The 23,020-nt window shown below is 34.3% G+C and overlaps 1 protein-coding gene across 2 annotated transcripts in view; it reads right to left on the bottom strand.

Moving 5' to 3' along the window:
* Positions 1-23,020, bottom strand: part of Akap6 (A-kinase anchoring protein 6) — a 281,320-nt gene that overhangs the window by 91,360 nt on the left and 166,940 nt on the right. For both annotated transcript variants that reach the window (XM_047538507.1, XM_047538508.1), the window contains exons 8-9: positions 8,260-8,406; positions 5,004-5,228 (exon numbers count right to left, since the gene is read on the bottom strand). In XM_047538507.1, coding sequence (XP_047394463.1) covers positions 5,004-5,228; positions 8,260-8,406 — 372 coding nt within the window. The remainder of the gene's footprint in view (positions 1-5,003; positions 5,229-8,259; positions 8,407-23,020) is intronic.

Here is a 23,020-nt window from a genome sequence, read left to right as displayed (position 1 = left end):
TTCTCTAAATGTCATGATTACATTGACCTTATTTTTATTTTTGGAAATTACGCATTGAGATTTTAGGAGATATTTCTTAAAGTATGAACTGTGGTTACGTCTTTTATTCCTATGTTTTGTAAAATTGTGTTAGTGATATTTCTTTTTAGAGTAAATAATTGGTAATGCTGTGCATTTCATAGTCAATGTGAATCCTCTTCAAGGTTCTACTCTATGAATTTGAATGTCCAAGATTTAAAACATTGACTCAATGACTTTCTTTAGCCAGTTAAAAAGTATTCAAAAATGGGAAGGAACAATAGAATATGTTACCAGCTGATGTATTTTTCTCTTTCCAGAAATAGATCTTTGACCAAGGGACTGTCATGTTTACAAGGTAGTGGTCAATTGTGGAATGATTTATAGGTCTGGAAATTAGCTCTATTACTTACTAACTGTATAAGCTTGAGTAAGTTACTTCAATTTCCTTTCTTCAGTTTTTGCATCTGTAAGTAGGAGATAATAACACCACCTGCCTCAGGATGGTGATGAAGATTAAGCAAACAAATGAAGGTAAAACATTTAGAAACTGTGCCTCATACCTCAAGAGCACTCGGTCAGTATTAGTTGTGGTTACAATTACTAAACGAGTGCTTCATCCTTCTAATGCAATTCTAGTGTAGTCTCCATTTTTTTTTAAAAGGAGATTCAGATAGCAGCCATTTCCACATTTATAATAAATTTTATAATCTAGATCAGGGTCAGAGAACTATAGTCTGGGTCAAACCTACCCAATGCCTGTTTTTAAAATAGTTTTATAAATTAACTTCATTGAATATGGTTATATCTCTTCATGTACATATTGTCTATAGCTGCTTTTGCACTATGATAGCAGAGTTGAGTAACTGCAATGCAGATTATATTATCTGATCTTTTACAGAAAATGTTTGTCAACTCCTGGTTTAGAATAAAACAAGTTTTAGCGTTTCTTTGAAAGGTCATCAAATGACAGAGTGGGAGATTATTTGAATTTATACCAAAATGCCATTGCTTTCACTCTGTTGCTAGTTGCCATGTGGATTCAAACAAGTCACATTTACTTTCCACAATTCAAATTCTTCATTCATAAAAATATGTAAATACATATATAAGAAGGTGATTATAATTTTCAACTTATATAATTATGGTACATGTTAAGCATAATAACATGAATAAGAGTACATGGTTAAATTAAAATATCTAAGCAAATCCGGGGCATTAGTTTCTGATAGGATTACCAGATCTATCCCATTCATTCACCTTCATCATGACAGAGTCTTCTAACATGTTTAAACTTGCCTTTCTCAGGCTGGTTTTGGGTCAGGCTAGCACTGCGGTCTTCTTCAGCTATAGTGATAGATAATTTTGCCCCAATTTAGAGTCTTTAGAATAATGAATTTGGTTTTGGGATCCAAGAACATATAATTAAGTAATTATATTCTTTTCTCTCTGAAGGGTCATCGTTAAAAAGCAGTGCTTTCTAGCCAATGGCATTGAAGCTGCTCTACAGTGCCCTTTGCCAGCTGGCCTCATTATGTCCTTGACATGCTCCCCTGCATTTTGTTGTCATCGTGTTCACTTTGGACAATTTTGCATTTCTGCCCAGGTCTTCACACCTTCATGTTTCTCCTCCTTTGCTAGGCTTCAACTCTTTCTTTATCGTGTAGAATTTTCTCGTGTCTAATTCCACATTTACCATACTTAATGCCTTAATGAAATTGCTTCTCCTTTTCCAAAAATTTAAGATCCTGATCTTTACTCCCATCCCAGACCAAGCTCTGAGTATGAAATGCATTTCTGTCTACAAAGTGAAGCGCTTTCCTTTTGATCTGAAGCACCCTCTCTCCTGTTCTCCCGGAGAGTGCACTGTGATTTGTCTATCATTGCTCTGGGTGTCATATAAAGGAATTCAGTTCTCTTAAAAGCCTAGGGTTTCAGAGAATGGAGAGTCACAAAGTTAAAGCCTATGGATAAAGTCTGCCCTCTTTGTGACCAATGACGGCAAGGGATGTGGGAACCCACTGAAGAGGCAGAGCATGACAGTTTCCAAACATAAAGGCTCTATACTAACTCTCACATTTGAGCTATTTTATCACTGAGAAAGGCAGAGGGTATCTGTTCTTTGGATTTACGGCAAATAAAATGTTTTCATTCTGTATATGCTTGTTACCAATTATGATTTTGACAGGTTATAAACATATATTTCATTGTTATTATTGTATTACAAACATTTGGTTTTATTCTTTCAGTGAATGTGGTAAGACAAAGAACACTTGATTAATCATACACAAAGCAAAGTAACTTAGAAATATTTAAAATTCTGACTATGAAAGACATTTATTCTAACAGACATACAAATTTTTCTTTTAAAACAAGAAAGTGCTATGCTAGACCCCTTTAACTTATCTGAACAAATTCCTTAAGGTCAACTTTAGAAAGGAAGTAGAGCTTCCGGTCAAAAAGAAAAATCATCAGGGCTCCATCACCTCAAAAAGTTTGAAAAGTTTCAATTTAAAAAATGACCCAGCAAAGAAGTTTACATTGATATAGTACAAAAATTCAAGCCAAAACCACAATTATCTTCCCTGTCTCTAAATACCTTCAATAGCTAAAGCTAATTTGCTACTCTGGCCAAACTGCTGAAGATGGTGACTGATAAATCTGCCACAAAGAAACAATGAAATCTAGTTCTGTCCCACTTTTCTCTCTGAGTCATCTGACATGGAAGAATACTCAGTGAATATCAATAAATACCCATTTTGCATAGTAGTTCAGAGAATGGGCATTATAGTCTTTGGCATTACTGGACTTAAATGCCAACTCTACCACACATTAAAGGTGACCTTGGATACAGAAGGTCACCTGTGCCTGAGTTCCATATGAAAAAAAATCGGATCTAAATAGCAACCCTATGTTACTATTAGGATTAAATGAGATAGATGTAAATCCTCAAAATGGAATATTATAATTTCCAAATAATTTAACTATGATACTCAACAACATGAATAAATCTTGGCAATTTATTAGCTAATGAAAAAAGGCAATTCTGAAAGATAACTTAAAATAAGAATTTTTTTTATAAATTGGAAAATAACTTAAATAAAAATACTCTTTCCTATAAAAGGGAAGCAAGAGAATAATCAATATGGGGTTCAGGACTATGATAAACATAGGGGAAGAAAACGGGGATGGAATGTGGATGAGGGACCACATGATTAGGTGTACATTATTTTAAGGTCCTGCCTTTTTAGGGTAGAAGATTCTCTGTGATAATTATGTTTTTAAAGTAGCTAAATAAAGTGAGATATAAAAGTTTAATGAATAGTGACACTGAAAACAAGAATGTTCCAAGGTAAAAAAATATATCTGTGAAGAAGAGAAACAGAATGTCAAAAGCATGTGGTGATCTCTACTGTAGTTTAGAAATAAAAATTCTGTGATTATTTTTAGGTACAAAAATGCACTTGGTAAATAATGAATTAGGTGTAGTGACTATTCATTTGGCGGCTAGAGAGTGATAGTGTAACATTAGCAAAAGACTAGAATACCTCCCAACCCCACCTTTTTATCTCTCTCTTTGTTTCTGAAGTTCTTTTAAATTTTTACTGGAACCTAGTTAAAAATGATGTTGTCACCATACAAAGCCAAAGTATAAAGCTAATGTCCTGTGGAAGAAACAACAATATTAATGTGGAACCATTCATGCTTCCATCTATAGTAATAGCAAGTAACGTCAAATGGTCTATGTATAAAACATAAGTAGGTAGGTTGACAAATAATGGTAGTAACAAACTTCTTGTTGTTTCCAATTGTTATATAACACTTTTGGGTGGGACAAGTAAAAATGAAATGGCAAATCGTGTGAGTACTATTAGCTTTTAGACTATAAAACCCACTTGCCTTGTCAAGATGTTTTCACTTAATTTTCAGCTTGCTCTTGTCAATTAAACAGCAGAAGAGGAGGCTTTTAACCAAAACAATGTATTGTGTAATGCAGACAATTACACAAGACTGTGGTCTTATCTTTGAGGATGCCTCTTCTTGTAGTACGCCATGAAACAAGATGAGCCTGCCTAAATGGCAAAGGGAAGGTGAACCACATGGGACTAAATTCTCTAACAGATTGCTGGATGGGGTGAGATGAATAAAACCTGACTCTGGAAGATTTTGAGAAGAAATGGTTGCTTGGTCCAAGAAGTTCTTTGTTTCTTAGCTGTCCTGTTTCTCTAAATACCTTTCACACTGGTGTTAATATGCCACCAAATTCATATTCTACAATTCCAAAGCCTCAGTCAGAACACAAACAATTATAACCTTTATAGGAGGGTTTACTCAGTATGGGCTAGCTAGTGCTATAAGGGAAAACGTTCAAATGTTAAACTGCTTTTGAGTGGATACTGTGTAAAGAATAGAAACAAACCAGGGGAAATGCTTCTCCATGGACATGAACATGAAAACAGCTGTGTTGCTAAGGAAAGCATTATTCTACAATGGGATATGCTATTATGTAGGAACCTCTTTTACTTTATTCCCTCCATAGTTGACTCTTCCATATGTAAAAATTATGTTTCTTTCTGTCAGAATTATTGGTCTTCAATTAAATCATGTGCTTTTATCATATCAATTTATAGAAGTATTTTTAGCCAAGTTATTTACAGAATATTTAGGTCTATCTTTCAAAGTCCCCAAGTAATGTTTGCTGATCTGCTTTTAATTTACCAAAGTCCTCCTTCAATAGGAAATGCATAAAACATACAAGTAGCAGAGACTTCTATACAATGTGTATTTGATATGCTTGATGCTCATCTTTATATGCATATAGATGTTAGCATATAAGAAATGTGGAGGGCATCTATAAATTCAAGGAAACATTTAAGCAAACAGTGATCCATAGATACATGGGCATAATACTTTATGTAGTTGATAAATATTTCATCTCTACCATAAAGAAACCTTTTTATCAACTTTGATTGTTTTTTTATTACCTTAAAGTATTGCAGTTGTTTCTCAGCATTCATTGTTCCTTCCTTTTCTTGTCTCAGGCAGGAATTGAAGATGAAAAGCTCTGTATCTCTTAGCCACCCTTTCAGTTCTTTGATCCTGACCTCCAGCTGCCTTACCAGGCTTCCGCTTTCAGGAGAAAGCAGGTCACGTGGACCTGACCCACTGTGCCCTGCCATTGTGTCCTGGATCTTCTCTCCTAGGGTTTTCTAATGTATCAGATTCAAAAACAAAAACAAAACAAACAAACACCAACAACAGAAACAAAATCATGGATTAGCTTGGGTACCAAAAAAACATCATAACAAGAGCTACCTTGAAGTCCAGCAGTATCTTCTACCTTACTACTGATAATTAGTTTAGGTCAGCTTGCTATTCCATTTGGGATTCAAATTCTCACAGTGTGCATTTTCCTTACTGCCAGTGGATACTTAAGAAAACCTCGTTCACTTATACTTTCCTTTTTAACAGAAAGGAGGTTTAGTCCAAAACTTCACCATGGTCATAGATAAAAATTCATTTGAATACTCAAGATAAGAATTTACAGTTAAAAAGTTCTCTACATAACATGTTCAAGATATAGAAGTCAGAGTTTAATCACTGTATGAAAGAGGCCAAGAGTAGATTGTGCAGAGAATTAAATTCTTCTGTTTTGTGAAGTACAGTTTCCCAAACAATATGACAGAGGACATTTTTAAAAAGAAGTAGACTTCTTGGTGCTGATGTTGATTTTTACTTGACTGGGAAATTGTTCAATCCCACAATTCTTCCCATTTAGCTTTTGCATGTTAGATGCTCTACTTTATGTGTTAAAATAATGCCCAACTCACTGTGCTAAAAGCCTACTTAGATTAACAACTATGGCATGAAGGTGCCTTGGAACTGGTTTCTTTTTCTTATCCACCCCCCCGCCCTTTGGTGGAATGCACTCTCTTGTAGAATCAATAGGATTTAGTCTATAATGATAAATTAAACCTACAAAAATAGCTTTAAAATACAAATAAAATTAAATCAACAAACATTCATCTGCTGTGTAGTGTTCTGTAAATAGTATTTTTAGAGATTGTAACAGAAAAATAGTCTTTCTTGGCAACACCCTTGCATTTTCATGGTGCAAATATTGATAATTTGAAGACCCTCAGTGGAATCCAGATTTAGCTATTGTTTTTATGCTGTAACAAAAGTAGCAGCAGGAGGTGAAATCAATGCCCTTGGAGGGTAGGGTCACAAAAAAGAATTTATTGCCACTTTTTTGTTCTGGAACAGTTTGCAATCATAAATTCTTCATAAACAGAATACTTCAGAGAATGGTCCGTCTTCATAAATATACGACAGAGGACATCAATTTCATTTAATTCACAATTTGTGTCAGCACAGCAGATGCCAATGCCTGCCTTGATAGGGTTGTTTAATATGCAATTGAGACAGAGTAATATGCAGCACAGGGGACAAAATTTCACAGATTAAACTGTACGCACCACTGACATTTCATTCTAATGTATTTCCATTCCACACTGTTCACCTTAGATGAAAGTAATATTAAAAACCATATCCCTCTATTTTACTATTGTTAGAAGTTAAAATCCTTGTCTTTAATTTTTTTCATGCCAATTAAAATGTAATCAAGCCAATTAAAACAGTATGCCTGGGTGGTGTTAGTGTAGCACAGGTTTTTGTATTATAAAATCTTCCTCCATCCTACTCTCTCCCCAAATCACTGCAAAATTGTTTTGTATTTGAATATTTTTATCAAAATTACAAGCATTTTAAGGCATCTGATTCATAAACGATAGTCTTTTTTTTCTTCAATATAATGCTGATTTAAAATTTTCGTGGTGGAAGCAATATAAATGACATACTCTGAACAGGTTTATAAAAAATGTTAGTTATCAAATTAGCAAAAGATATATTAAAATGCAATGTCAACAGACTATCAGTTTATTGATGAAGCAAATAAAGTTGCTGTTGTTATCTATTTAGTAAACAACCTTTTAAAATGTCATAGACTAACCACATTTCTCATGTCTGAGACCAGTGAATTCTATAAAATTTAGTAGGTTATGACTTACATCACCATAAAGTGAAAGACATTAATTACTATTAAAAGGTAATGTAACAATAGATTAGAGTAAGAACTTTACATTTTAAGTTACTTTGCACAACTGCAGAGTGTAGAGAATTTAGATGAGAACCAAGGACTTAAAGTTGCAGTTTTTTAATCACCTAGATTAAGCCTGACATAAACTGAACACTGGCATTTCTCCAAGTCATCAAGGTACATGGAATGCTTCTAATTCAAATATTTTTGGAGTATTATTTCTTCAAAAATAATTTTAAAGAGGCAGAAAAACGGAAGGCATGAAAAATTAGGCTCCATAACTAACACCACCCATACTTAGATGTTCAAATTAATCATTTAGGTAATTGACAAATTTAGCTTACCCTTGATTTGAAGTGAAGGCAATTTAGGAGAGAAGCTGATGAAAAAATACAGGTAAACCTCTCTCTGCTGTCTTCTAACAAAAGGACAACACTGTCTCCTGCACAGTGCCACCCTGGTCTCTGGGTAACAGAATCTCTAGATTGCCTTTTTGCCAGATTCTTGCATTTCAGTCCTTGGCTGAGACCCAGCCCATCATTGCGTGAAATGAATTACATGAAACTTTTTTTTTCTTTTCTTTTTTTGCTTTTGTTAAAAGTGAGTTGGAAATTGAGGCACAAAACAGAGACTGATTTAATTCTGCATTTCAGATTTAGGTCAAATTTGCATCTTTGTTTTGGTGCTTTAGTGTGACTTGAAAGCTGTAGTGACAACTCCACTTTTCATCTTAAGGGTACAGTAAATAGTTAAACAGTAGATGTCTCTAACATGTACCTTCAGAATAAATTCTATTAACATTCACTCAAGCATGACAGTCAGTGTATATCAGATATACTGTATTATAGTTGACTTGGTGCATGCCCATAATACATGGCATATTTTACTTACTTTTTTATGTATTAAAGAACCAAAATTATTAAAATCTGAGAGGAGACAAGCTCAGAATTAAAAAAAAAAATCAACAGAAGAGGAAAAGCAGTGTTTTCCCCATAATAGCATGAATAGCTTGTTTGAAATGTAGGTAGTGAATTGAAAGAGAGAGATATTTGTGCCTCAAATTAGAAATCAGACAGATAGAGTACTTCACTACACAAAAAAATGTACACATAACCTACAAACAGTAATAAAAATGCAAATACCCCAAGCAGTTCCCATTTTTCATTAATTGAATCCACTTTTTCAAGGAGATCATTTGGTAGTAAAACGCCACCTTTCTTCAAAGCTTCAACCTTACTAAGCAGCTCCGTCTTTTTCAGGTGCCTGATGGACATTTCCACACTGTATCGCTAAAATGAAAAGAGAGAAAGAGATATCATTAGGAAGACAGGTGTTCTTAGAAAATCTTTGAACAGAGCATGTAATGCTTATGGGTGTGAAAGTTTTTATTTCCAATAAAATTTGTAAGGATAATGAACCTAAGTACCTTGGGCGGTTGAGAAATATTGCTGAAAACAGTTAAAATATATATTACACACACATACACAAACATCTAATTTATGAATTGAGTTGACAAAGATTTACGTCTTTCTAAATCAAGTTTACACATGCATTTGATTTTTAATTTAAAATATTCCAAACAAGAAAATACTTGGTTTGGTAGGATTTAATATCACAGTTGATTTTGGTCAATATTTGATTCCAGAGTGCTCCCCATCTCATCCCTGTCCCCAAAAGAATAGTCTCAGTGGTTTAAACAAAATTGTCCATACGATTATGTGACTTCTTTCTTATAACTTGCCTGAGTTCTCAATTAACATTTTGTTTCCAATTTGCTTTTACTTAAAATCTCTGTGTGGGCTTAGGGAAGAGATTCATACAGAGAAGAAAAAGAAAGTCAATGCTTTGGGAACAGTTACAAGATATACCTCTTTATTGATTATTGTAAAGTGTTTCCAAATATTACAGTGATTACAGAACCCTATTCCTCAATATACACGGTATTCCAACAAATTGTCAAATGAGTCTCTCCTAAAAGATGTTTTGCTGGAAATAATGTAAAAGCTATGTAATATGACAGTTACTATAGTGATTCTCTTGATATAACTGTTTGTATAACTTCATAGTTAGAAAGTCTTATGGATAGCTATAAACAACTACAATTGTATTTTTAAAATGCATTTGTAAAAATACCTCTGAGTAGAAAAATTATCTTCTCTTTAAAATATTAAACATATTTTACATTTTTTGAATATTTTAAAAATATAATGGTAACTCCAAAACTTCTCTCTTTGAAGTGCCAAAGTTAGGTCACTGAGTTCCATGGTAGCACTGCTCCTTTGCCCCAACTGAGCAAGAGTGCCCTAAGGTAAGCACCCTCATCAGATCTAATAAGAAACATTTTTGTGTGGGAAAAGTAGCATTAATCAGTGGATTCAAAACATACCCAAGCACTTGGGTAATTTTATTCACCTTGAAAACATGATATTATATAAAATCCAAAACTAAAATACAATTGGAAGCAGCTTAAAGGAAAAGAGGGTATGAAATTACTGTTTCAGTTAATAGATTTTCAGCATTTGCATGCATATGTTTGCATACTTTTAGTTTCATATTTTAATCTTTCATTTACACTAAACATGCACATCATTTGTATTATGTAAACTTCTCCAAATGTTAGTCATTTGTGGATCACAGAACAAAATGTTTTAAATGAGGTGATTTAAAGCATTTCATATTATTAATGAATGTTGATCAGGATGTCAGAGTATCCAAAATTACATGAATATGCATAGTGAAGAAAATCAAGGGTTGCTTTAGAGCGCTTTCAGAATTTGGCCTGTGATACATGGGAAATTCTGATTGCATTTTCTAATGACAGGCAATTACCAGGACCACGTTACTCTAATACAGAAAACACACTGTCCACTCGAGGTTTGGGGGCTCAATACTCACAAGTATTCTAGAAATTCGGACAGCATATTATTTGTCACAATGAGAACTGGAGAAGAGGCCAATATGCTTTACGTAATCAGATTCCCATGTAAAGATTTACATAACTAATTTGGTAAGACTTTGATATAATGTTGGGAGAACCAATATTTCAGGAAAGCAGAAGAGTCCTACTCAAACCTTTTACTTATGCCACATGTGCTAATTGATAGAGGGAGTCCTCTGGCTGTGACGCCTGGCAGTGGCTTCTATCAGTTGTCATTTTTATTTGTGACAAGCTCATTTCTCTTTAGCCCAACTTTGAAAACCTCCTACTTAGCAAATTTGTCAAGAAAGAGAACAGTTTAAATGTGTCCCATAAAAATCATAGTTTTATAATAATAAAAATATAAAAAGCAAGTAATTGCCAGGTACAGTGATGCATGCCTGTAATCCCAGCTCCTTGGGAGGCTGAGGCAGGAGGTTCACAATTTTAAGGCCAGTTTGGGCAATTTAGAGAGGACTTGTCTCCAAATAAAAAAGGGCCAAGGATGTATCTAAGTGGTAGAGTGCCCTGGTTCAATTCCCAGTACCAGAAAAAAAAAAAGTAATTAATAAGTAATTAATAAGTAGTTACAGCAATAGCTACTAAAACAGTTGTTTCTTTAAAAAAAAAAAAAAAAAAAAAAAAACTTGTCTTTATGTATGCTCTCTTTGTCCCTATGTAACCTTCTATATAAATAGCCTGATGAAAGATATGATTGACGGACAATGTCTTCAAACTATAAAAGCTAAGAGAATCTAGTTAATGGTTAGATGTTTTGGTATATGAATGAAAGCAGGTCATGTAATTTAAGGTGAAAAATTTATATTTTAATTTTTGAAGTACTCCAAAAGCTAGAATTGGTAAGATTTAGGGCCTTAAACTATATGTGTAATAATACCAGGAGGGTCATATTTTTGTTGATGATAGTATGTTTTTGTTCTTCTCTACCATCTTTTCAGAAGCATTAGAAGGGGAGCAATAACTGCCAGCTCTATGTGTTCTCAGTCATGCTATCAAGTAGGGCTACTTTATCCTGTGGTGGAAAGATAATTTAATCTTCATATTCATTCCACCCACAGCAGTAAGTGAGCAGAGCTGCCCTATTGTGTCCTGTAGTCTGGGGATGTTATGATATAGACTACTCTTCAATAGCCAAAAATGAGATTAGCAAAGTTAAAGTCAGATGGCTTTTCTTGAGTGCTAAAGTAAATAAGCATCCAGTATTTAATTTCCCCATAGCACCTGCTGTGGGCCTCTTTGTCTAGTCAAAAATAAAATATACTCTATTGAAAGGGCATATTTACATTATTAAGTGTATTTGCTTGACCAATTCAATTTTGACTAATGAATCCTCCTAATAGATTTGTGAATGATCTAAATTAAAGACACAGGCCACTACTATCCTAAATCCTAATCCAGTATATATAACTATAAAAAAACTTAAAAAAAAAAGAGTTAAAAATAACCAGAAATAGTATTTCACTCTTCTAGCTAAGAATTAAAGAAATTTTTAAGAAATTCTTACTGAGTGTTTCCTTTTTATAAGCACAAATGATAAACTAATTGTAAAATGAAGTCAGCAAAAACAGGGATTTCTGAAATAAATATACTTAGAAATACATGCAGACTTGATTGAGATAACTTTTTTGACAGTTATGCTAAAGACTTTTTTTCCCTTCTAAAACCTTTTTTTTTTTTTTTTTTTTTTTTTTTTTTGTTAAAAATCACACCGAAAATTCTGCCCAAATGGAGACTGGAACAATGCCTTGAAACAGTGTTAATTGTCACCATGGAAACCAGAAGAATAAGCCATTTTGAAACTGGTATAGAAGGCACACATTGAGCAACTCAAGCATTTTTCTGCCTCCCTCAATGTTAAAGAACAAGATGCCTTGTCACTGTGAGGTCAGAGAAAGAAAGCATCATGAAAGGGTTGTAGATGCTCACCGTCTAGTAAATAAAAAAATAAAAAATAAACTATATACAGCTAATGTATAAGACTCTACCAGTGAATCTTTTTGAAATAGAAAGATCATCAAAAGATGGCCAGGATTGGGGGATGGCTCCCACCTAAGCAAAACTTCAGGGCTATATTATGTGAACCTTGCCCCCAAAGCTCCCTGGGAATTCTGCTGTTGTAATAAAACTTCAGAAGAGGAAAGAAAAAAGGCAGCATGATGGAATTCAAAATAATGCTCTAAAAGCACACAGAGAGATTAAGACATCCATTGTAAGACTTTTGTATGGTGCTTCTGTTGGTTATGCTGAAAAGAGACCAGACATTGCTGAGCAGAGAGTGAAGCTCTGGTTACAAGAAACACAAGAATTAAACCAAATAATTTTCTCGATTATTAGAATAGGACTGTCAAATTCTGTGTCATCAGGGTTCGAATATTTACATCATGCAACATATTACTTTTAACTGGCTTCGTGTGACTTTATATTAGAAGAGTTAAAACAAGGAAACTGATCTAGTTATAAAAGTATCAGATTTGAACATCTTTCCTTATGCAAATTAACACTTCAAACACCTGAATATTTGGTGGGAATCACCTTTCCCATATACACGATAGGCAGATAGATGGAAAAAATATAGTGAGAAAATAAAATATCTTAGTCTACTAACAAGACAGCACATGCACAGAACACATAAAATACAAAAGTACAGGCAAAATCATATGTGAAAATATGCATTTTTGCACAAAAATGCAAGGACGTGTCTATGACTCTCACATTGTGTTCTCTGGCTAGTGTTTGCCCTTCTCATTGGAGGCTTCATGGTGGCCCCTCAGCAAGTCCATGCCTAATGCCATTCAGTGATGAACAAAGAGTCTTTTTATATGAAAGTCCAGGGTCCACAGCTCAGCTGTACTGCTAGAGGCCAGTGTTGCCTTTGCAGCGGTTCTTGTGCTGCCTCCTTTTTTCTGAAGACCAATGTCCAGCATCTCGCAAAGCATGTGATACTTCACAAGGAGTCAGGATCACCAACACTTGGGGAAGATGTTCAAAATTGAAGAAGAGGGTTCAGCCCAAGACAAATAATAGCTGTCATTTCTTGCAAACGACTTGTATTTTACCATTAGCATTTATGGCGAATAATTGCACAGAGAAATTATAAAGACTCCTACAATTGTCCTTGTAAATTAATAATAGGCTTTCTTGATTGGGATAAATTTGCTGCTGAGCCTTTGGAAAAATTAAAAAGTGCAATGTCATTTAAAATTGCCAGAACTCGCACAGCAAATTACATCTGAGGTTAAGAATTGAGTTTCCCCCCTCTTCTAGCTTATTCCATTTGCATGATCTGGAAATCACATTACATTGGCCATGTATTGTTAATTGGACATAGATTGCATTATCTTTAATATAAATCAAACTACAAATATTAAAATGAATTGCAAATTCCCTAATAGAAGATCATAAAACAATCTTTTTAAAAGTATCTCCCATTAATAATTTAATTCCAATTATATCACTCAGGAAACTTAAGTAGGAGATCTAGCAACTTATTTCTCCCATCATTTCTTTTACATAACAAATATCTAAGCTTTTAAAAATAAATATAGCCAGAGAAGAATTTTTTATTATAAAATAAAAATAAAAACACAAGCCTGAAAACTTTCAATGTCAATTTCATGTAAAGTACTGCATAAGAACAGCAAGCCTGCCTGTCTCTTCCCTTCCCAACACTTGTCAAGGATGAGAAATAAACATATCCTATAGGAAAGATTCACAAAGTTTAAGAAATATTGTGCATATACCTTCTAAAATTACAAAACTGAAAATTATTAGTCTATTTATTTTTAAAAAAGGTTCTCTAGCCCCTTAGATATTTCTATAAATTTGATATCTTTTTGAAGCCTCTGCATGGCCTTTAATGAGTTTATATTAAATATTTAATACTGTTTAGGGCATATCCACTACTACCAAAAACAGTTATATTCCCAGCAGTCCCACTGTTTCAGGCAGAGGACTTGATTGATCCTCCTAGCCTGAATTGAGTAGAATGAAAAGAAGCAGTTGGAAAATAGCTGCAATCATTTAATGCAGATGACCTCTGACAGCCTCGCAGCTCTTCTATCTGAACAGAAATTTGCATGGGGTCTCTGTGCAGAGGAACAATGTAACCTAAATGGTAGACAATCTTTATTCTAATGAAGTGGGTGTCAAGGTCAATGTAAAACTGCAATGATAAATGGTGCACCACTAGGCAAGAGAAGTTGCATAGGCATTGTAGTGCTTTCACGTTAATTGAAGACTGAAATGCACTGCGTGAAAAGCACAAGCCTCTCTTTTCACCATAATGTGTTAACGTGCCAATGCTGAAATGATTTCTTCAAGATGTTTGCCTGTTGACATGTATCTTATTGCAAAAATAACACAAATGTAGAATTATGGCCAAAAATGGACATTTTTAGAATTTTGCATTTTCCTGGTACAGAATCACAAAAATTAAGTAAAGTGTCCCCAAACAACATCCTGACACCTAATGTAATTCCTTTGATCCCTTTTTCTTTTCTTTTTCTATTTAGACCTGTCTTTAATTAGTTTCAACCAAGCAACCTTTTATAGAACCTTCATTGGGTACTTTCATGCTGAGCTGACTGTAAAAGAGGACAGAAGAGAATCATTTAAATATTATTTTTCTCCCTCACTTTTAAGTTTGCAGCTTAGTCTGCAGTCAAGATCTTCAGGTGTTATTTGTTCTAAATGAAAATATAATGAAAAGCCTGTAGTTTATAAAGGACAAAAACTATTTTCTACTGAGGAAACTAGAAAACCATAATCTGGTCACTTGACATTGCCAAAATGACTGTACAGCAATAATTACACCATTTCTTCAGTTGATCAATTTTGTGGCATTCAGTATTATTTTTCAGCCCATAAAAATAAGGACAGTAAGCTGCTTTTTAAAAATCCTGATCTACTTAAGCCTGTAAAGGGGACACTGTTTGCTAATATACTCATTAGCAGCCAAGCACTTTAACTTCATCAATTAAACAGGAAATAGAGTTGCACCATTAGTTTCACAATTTGCTAAAATACTGATAAGAGCATATTACTAACCATTTGAGAAACATTTCCAGGCTCAACTCATAATAGGTTATAAACCAAATGCATATTTATGGTTGACATTTTTTTGATTCCGGTAAACTCTGTGATATTCCAACAATAAGCTTCCTACTCCAAATAGATTTTAATAATAAAATTACAGTTTTATTAGTCAAGAATGGTAGTCTGTAGTCTTGGCAACTAGAAGGTTATTAGTATATGTTAGTGTAAAATAAATGATACTGCTAGTTTGCAACTCTGATGTAAAAACAGTCTCAAATAGAAATCAACAATTCAGAGAAAAAAAAAATCTTACCATGAAGGAGGATAGTGAAAAAGAAAAAAAAAAAAGTTACTGATGAAACTGTTTAAAAAACTGTACAGCTTCATCTGTGTGTGATTTGTCAGGTCTGAAGCTTTGACGTGCCCAAGGGGCAGACCCCAGCGGGGAGTAGGCTGCCGAGCTAAATAGCTGTGAAAGAAGTCTTAATGTAGGATGGAATTCAAACTAACCTTGACATGACCTCGGGAAAAATATGCAAAAAGTAAAATGAATGCTCTCTGCAAGATACATCCTAATTTTGTGGTGGAGCTGGTTAGTTTTACAAACATAACTGAGACCTTAAAAGAAAAACAGAAAGCTAGTAAAAGAAGAAAACTTTAGAATTCAGGCAAAAAAACGTAAGCAAGCATGATGTGTTACTGTGAAGGCATGTGAACCATTTGGAAGGAATCCAAATAAAAACCCACACTGAACAATATTGTTGTCAGCCTGTCTATTCAGAAAAATTGTTTTCTTTTTTTTTTCTTTTTTTTTTTTTTTTAGGTTGAATATAAATGACACAAAGCCAAGATTACATCACTGCATTACAAAGTCTGTTGTGGCTTTTAACTGAACAAGCCCAATGGATCTATTGGTTTAGGACAGTAATTCAGTAAGGAGGTTTTAATGTGTTATTTTTTTCCCCCAGAGTCAATAAAAAGAGTAGAATTTAAGAAAGAAAGATCCCATGTGCTTTCTAGTCTATTTCTTGCTTTTGATCTGTATTCTATGAGAAAAACTCCAGTTTTCATTGATGCATTTAGTTCTGATTTGACTCTATTATAAATTTTGCCTGTTTTGAAGTGAGCAGCTTAGTAGGAAGGCATTTGCTCTAGTTCCCGGGACAAGAACTGGCTAACTCACTGGATATATGGAAATTTTAATTGAGTGTCAACTTGTGTAGAAATTCAATCCTATTACCGTCTCAATGCAATTTTGTAGCAATACCAGTTATTTACTACACTACTAACCAGATTTTAAACATAATTAAGTTGCTGAGAACATATACCCAAAATCTAATGACTTAAATCCCTACAGCAAGGATATGAATTCATGGATCAGGTGTATGAACTTCCATTAGATTTTCATAAGTATAAAGTTAGCAGAGGAATGAAATAGCTTAGAAGCACAAAAGTGCAGGGATTTTTGCTGAAAACCTGTTGAACAACCATAAGTAAAGATCACTGCTTAATTATGTTATGCTCTAACAGGTGTCTTCTTTGGTCCAGTCTTATTTAGTATCTTAGGAGAAGAAAACATGAATGTGATATATTGATCAAATTGACAGATTATACTAATCTCATTGATCAATAAAGAATAATAAATAATTAGTTCAGAGATCATAAACTCATAAAAATACTTATATGCTAATAAACTGGTTCTCTGGAAGAAGAAAAAAGAAAAAAACAAAGCCCTAATTCTAGTGTTTGCCAATTTCCCTAGTATAAATAATCCCACCATGGCAGGTTCCAAGCCATCAGTGGTTGGTAATACTAGCAAAATCCAACACCCTATTACCTGGCAGGTAATGTAAAAGAGATGAGTGGGGTAAGCTTAATTCCTCTTCCCTCATCATATTCTCACTATTGCTACTATCAAAGAAAAGGAAAACTACTTTCTCTATAGAGGGAAAAAACAGTGCGTGAATGTGATTACTGTTGACATTTGACATAATGATGAAATATGAGCGAAGAGTGTGATCTGTGGTGGATAGGAGAGCATACACCCCACCTAAAAGGGCAACTATGCCAACGTAGCTATGCCAACTATCCCCACATGAGATTATGGCTTTAACGTGGTTTTGTATGACTAGGTGTGTTTTTTAAATGAAGGCAAAGTACACATTTTTATGTGAAATCTATAAATTATATTTTGCATTAAAACTTTTTAATACTGTACAAGCCAAACTATGCCTTTGACTTGGATGTGAATCCATAGGCAAATATTTCATATTGTCTATTTCAGATGATAATATTAGACTTTAAAGGGAACAAAAGATGACGGCATATTGAATTAAATCTAAGAAGGAGAAATGACAAATGTCAAGCCTGGCAGAATTAATAACCACCCTCATCCCATCCTACCCTTGATGAAAAGATAAATATGTAACAACTGCATAAAGGACAAAGGTGACTAGGCTTTAATTGCCTTCAGGTTCAATATGAATCAACAAACAATGGAAAGTATATGTAAACAAAAAATTGGGGGCTGAATTGAGACAGAGAGTCAACACAATACATTAAATGTCCAAAGGAAGATCTGACACTTCTGCAATGGGAAAGCTATTGAAGAAGCTAGAACTATCCAGAAGACATGTTAGGTGGCTGAATATTTAGAGGCCTTTTGCATAAAAAATATTAATTTGTTCCATTTGGTCTTACAGGTTGGACTAGGGATCAAAGGTCAAAGCATGAATAAGAACACAGCATGGGAGAGACAGTGAGTTCCCATTCACCAGAGGTGTGCAGGCAGAGACCAGAAGTCTACTTGGCTGAGATATTTTATGGGATAATAAGGCACTGAATGAGAAGTGGCCTGGAAAAGAGAGTTTAAAAAACTCTCTTTAGAACTTTAGAAAGTTCAGCTTCTTTGAGTCCACATCTACCTGATCAACCATAATAATCACATTATTTGATACAGAAGAAATGTCAAGATCAAAACCCACCAAATAAAGATGCCACTTGTTGGAACAAGATTCAGATATAAGATTCTAATGCGGGAAAACCTGGGAGAAAACAATGGAGCAATGGACAGAACCACATAAAATGTAAACTATACAATTTAAGACACAGAGAACCATAAGAAAGAGCAAGGTTAACTAAAACTTTTGAAACAATCTTCAATACATCCTACTTTAGTGAAGCATTTCATTGGATTTGAGATATTGAATGAAAATTTTTAAGTTCTTTTATTTGATAAATAAGTTCTAGGAGCTTTCTATTACAGAATTTAGGAAGTTCGATCCTTATTTCAGCAAGGTTCTTCCTGAGATATCTTTTAAAAACACATACACTTCCAAATGCCATTCTCAAAAATTTCTTTCCACCAATACAGACCTTTCTCCAATAGATATCTAAGAAATGAAGTATAACCCTTGAAACCAGCAGCATGAGCATAGTGGTACTCTCTTCCAGGCTATGAAACTTTGTGGTCGTGCTATACTACATTCCAAATCTCCTCATCTCAATAAGTTTTCTGTGCATTCCAATGCACTTCAGTGATGATGTGGATCATTGCCATAATACATCATGACTGTTCTAATTATGGTTTTATTATGATGTACCATATCAGAGCTGTTATAATGTCATGTCAGCACATAGTAAGAATTGTTATGTAATTATGTAATATCTGTTAGAGCATGCAACATAAGGTGGGGGGAAAAAAGACCTGGGGAGTAGAAATTAATGTAATAAAACTTAAGTTTTCTCCTTTTAAAAAGGTTCCAATTTAAAATAGCATCCTTTGTTTTCTATCCCTTGTACTGAACAAATACCTCCAAACACATCTATTTTTGCTTAATTGGGAACTATATAATTTAATGAATTTCTTAAATCAAGCAAAAAAGAAGAATTAAAAAGGAAAATTCTAGATTTGAGCTGTTCTCCATATGTAGCAAAAGAATTTACCTAGTACATGCTATAAGACATCCAGTAAAAATTTAAGTGTAGCAAATTAAAGTCCACTGAAGGTTTATCATTATCAAACTTCAACACTGCATTCTTATATTCACTGCGTTGACGTCTTGTGTAGACACAGCACTTCTTGCTTCATTCCCTGAAATTTGACTGACCAGCCATATCCTATCAAATAAAGTATGATGATAAAATGAGATAAAGCACCGATAACCTTGTTTACTTCCCTAAACTTTGACCATGAATATTCCCTCGACTTTAGTCTATCTGCCAAAAATCTACTCAATTATCTATAAAAACAGAAAACTTGCTATTTGTCTTATAAATTTGAAGAATAAACTCTCAAAGTATGAGGGCTCTGTCTTCCTTGGCTGACCTTGGAGTATTCTGAGTGTTTGAGGTTTTTGGAAAAACACTAAGCCAATGCATAGTTTCTCAAACTAAGTGATACATGAACTGCTATTTGTTGTTTTAACACACAATCACAGAAGAATTTATATATCAAAGCTAACCCATATCTTTATAGCTGAATGATAGGCCTGTTCAATGCAAGTGTTTATAATGGAAATGCTGATGAAGCCTAAACTATGGATGGGTACATTGTGCAGCAGCAGCCATTTCAAATATAGATATATTTTTAGTATTAGGAGGCACCAAGTTTGTTTAAATCTGGATTTTTTTTTTCTACAATTGCAAGTAATGTTAATAGCACACTGTAAATGTTAAGGCTAAGTGTGCAATGTCAAAATAGATTGGATCTCTCTGAAAATTGGAAATTCAGGCTTTTCAAACATAATCCAGATGTTTGGCTTTTATTCAGATTTCAAGAAAGAGAGAACTAATATGATATAAAATTCATACATGCATATTTCATTAGTGCCTTTTGTATCGCTGAATTAAACATTCTGAAACGTGCTTTTCCCAAATCATGCAGAGTTTTAAACCAAAGCAGTTGCCAAGATGTTGTGCACCTCAAAAAGAATGCCAAAAAGGCCAAATTAATTTCATAAGGAAGAGACAATATATTTCTTATGTTGACTTTGTTGATAATGTTTCCTCAGAGAGAATATCTTGTTTTCTCTTTAAGAAAAGGGAGAAAAATGAGAACACTGCACCCATTGTAGTTCATCAAAAATGTGTTGCTGCAGAATACAGTGACTTTCAAAATTTATGTGACCCAGAGGCCTAAATGAAGGCCAGAATCCCATATTTTTATCATCAAAAACTATATTTTCAAGTTTAGCACAAATGGGTATTCCCCAGGGACTAAGGACACCAGCAATGAGAAGCTGTACCCAGAATTTACCACATGATGGTAGGTGTTAAGACACTGCTGATTAAAGCTTTTCCAGGGTTCCTGTTCCTAAAACACAATGGAAAAGTCATGATAACCTTCACAATGTGACTGTGTGTCTGGTTTAACTTTTCAAAGGTTTTCACATCTATAATCCATTCCCCCAACCCCCTTTTCCCCTGGTGCTAGGGATTGAACCTGAGGTGTCATACATGCTAGATAAAGTCTGTTGTGTACATCCCTAACCCTTCACATCTATAAACATAATAGATCCAATATGTGGTTGGGTTTTAGTGGTCATTGCCCAGTCCCTGCATAAAATATTTGATGTTTTAGGCAACTTTTTGAGGGTATCTTAGTGCCTTCATTTAAGATGAGGACAAATGTGGCTCAGAATTAGATTATAAAATCCTGCAACAACAGAACTCTATGAGGTCAAGAACCATGTATTATTTACCCTTATCTACTCTATCTCTTAGCCTTATGGCGTAGATGTGTAAGACAGATGAAAATATGTATTCATTTGAATTAATTCCCAAAGACATGTCAGGTGGGTTTATATCAACTGTTGAAACATATATGTGAGGTATAGTGTCAGCATGCAGAAATGAGGAGAGTATGATTGCCTTATTTTTTAACTACATTGTCTATGAAAACTTATTTAATAAAATATCCAATACACGAATATTCTCAATTTTCAGATACAAACTAAAAACAAACTTAATTGCTTCTCATAGCCAGGGAAGGTTAGCATGTACACAGAAAGCTTCTATAAAATGCATGGAAGAAAAAAGGAAGGTGACAGCTGTTCACCTTAAATCTCTAAAAGTTTAAGGGCACCTGTTACGAGGTAGTGTTTTCTCACAGAAAAAACATTTATTAGGAATGCAAAAGGCTAATTTCCAGTTCTAACACCAGTTTGCACAAACTAGGCAAAGCATTCTACCACTGAATGCTTCTGTTCTAGGTTCCCCTTTATGTTTCTTTTGGTGTCTGTTCATAGGAAGAGATTTTAAGAAAATAAATTTGAAAGACTTCAGGTTTTAAGCTTTAAATGCTATTGCTTCATCCTCAGAAAGCTTGATTGTCATTTCAATAGATTTTTTTTTCCTCTAAGGGAAGCCTATGGTGAAAATCAGTAATCACTTCCATCTTAAAGTGAAAAATTGTACATAGAAGCTAAGTGACTCATCCAAAGCTGGTTAAGATAGTGCTAAAACCCAGAAATACAATTTCAGGGGAAATTTCAGCTTAGTTTGTTAGGTCATATTATTTCTCTTGAAAGTGTATCTTCAGATATCAATTCAGAATCTAAGGAAATTGGTGGACCATAGGAACATAATGTAAATAAGGTCAAGAATGTCATTCAAAGTGATTTTTGGAGTAACCAAAACACAGTTAAGAACCCCAACATTGTAGGTTCCATGGCCAGATTCATTTTGGCATAGGCTCAATCCTCCAGAACTTCATGAATTTTGAATAGCATGAGGCTGAGTCTAAAAGGGCAGAAAGAAGAGTTCTCACTGATAGTCATGCCTGTCACTCCAAAGAAAAAAGGCTCACAGTTTAAAGCAGTTACAGGATACAGGCAGGAATTTATTGGTATATATCAAGACCCCAAACAGCAAATGCTGGTTATAACCATGTTGAGCGTGTTTCCAGCTATGTAAGGGAATTGACCATAAACATTCAAGAAAGTTTATTAGAACAGTTCTACCAAAGACAAAAAGAATGTGTGTATGTATGTGTGGGTCCAATCACAAGAGACAAGAGCAATAAAGTAAGGAGGAGGAAGAAGTGAAGATTTGGAGAACAAAATAAAGTAGATTCACAGACAACGAAGAGAAAGTAGCAAATGAGGAAAGTTAAAAATGTTTAGTCAGAGGAACAATTACTGGACTACAGAGAATAAATCATAAAAATAAATAGCATGGTAAATAAAAAGGAAGGAATCATGGCTAGAAAGAAGGTCTTCTTTCTAAAGAAGGCCTAAAATAGTGAGATGAAAATAAATAATGAACATATATAATAATATTAACTTATAAGGGCTGAAAAAATTCATTAAAAGGAGACTGGAGCTGGGTGTAATGGTGCATGCCTATAAGAGGCTAAGGCAGGAAAATCACCAGTTGGAGCCCCGTGTGAGAAACATAGTGAGACTATATCTCAAAAATAAAATAAAAAGGGATGTGGATGTGGATCAGTGGTAGAATGCTTTGCCTAGCTTGTGAGAGGTCCTGAGTTCAATCTCTAGTACCTAGAGACAGAGAGACAGAAAGACACACACATATACACACACACATACAGAGAGAGAGAGAGAGAGAGAGAGAGAGAGAGAGAGAGAGAGAGAGAGAGAGAGAGAGAGAGAGAGAGGTATTTTTATTGGAACTAAAAGAAGCAGAAGAACAAGGATGTGGTCATTTAAAATAGCCTACAACCACAACAAAAGATAACTATTCAAGAAATAGGTACTAAAACTTGTGACATCAAGGATTTTCCCCAAGCACCATTGAGAGGAAACCCCTCCACCAAGTCCCGTTCGTCCTGTACTGTTTGTCCTGCCTTTGTTCTGTTGGTGGCTTGCCACATAATCCAAGAGAAGTCATTTCATATTTCCCTGGTTATCCCATCTGCAAAACAGGAACAAAACTATACTTGCCATTTATCCACCACAGATATTTTAAGA

The sequence above is a fragment of the Sciurus carolinensis genome, chromosome 2, assembly GCF_902686445.1.
Source record: "Sciurus carolinensis chromosome 2, mSciCar1.2, whole genome shotgun sequence".
Classification (NCBI taxonomy): domain Eukaryota; kingdom Metazoa; phylum Chordata; class Mammalia; order Rodentia; family Sciuridae; genus Sciurus; species Sciurus carolinensis.
This window is presented reverse-complemented; position numbering and strand designations above follow the sequence as displayed.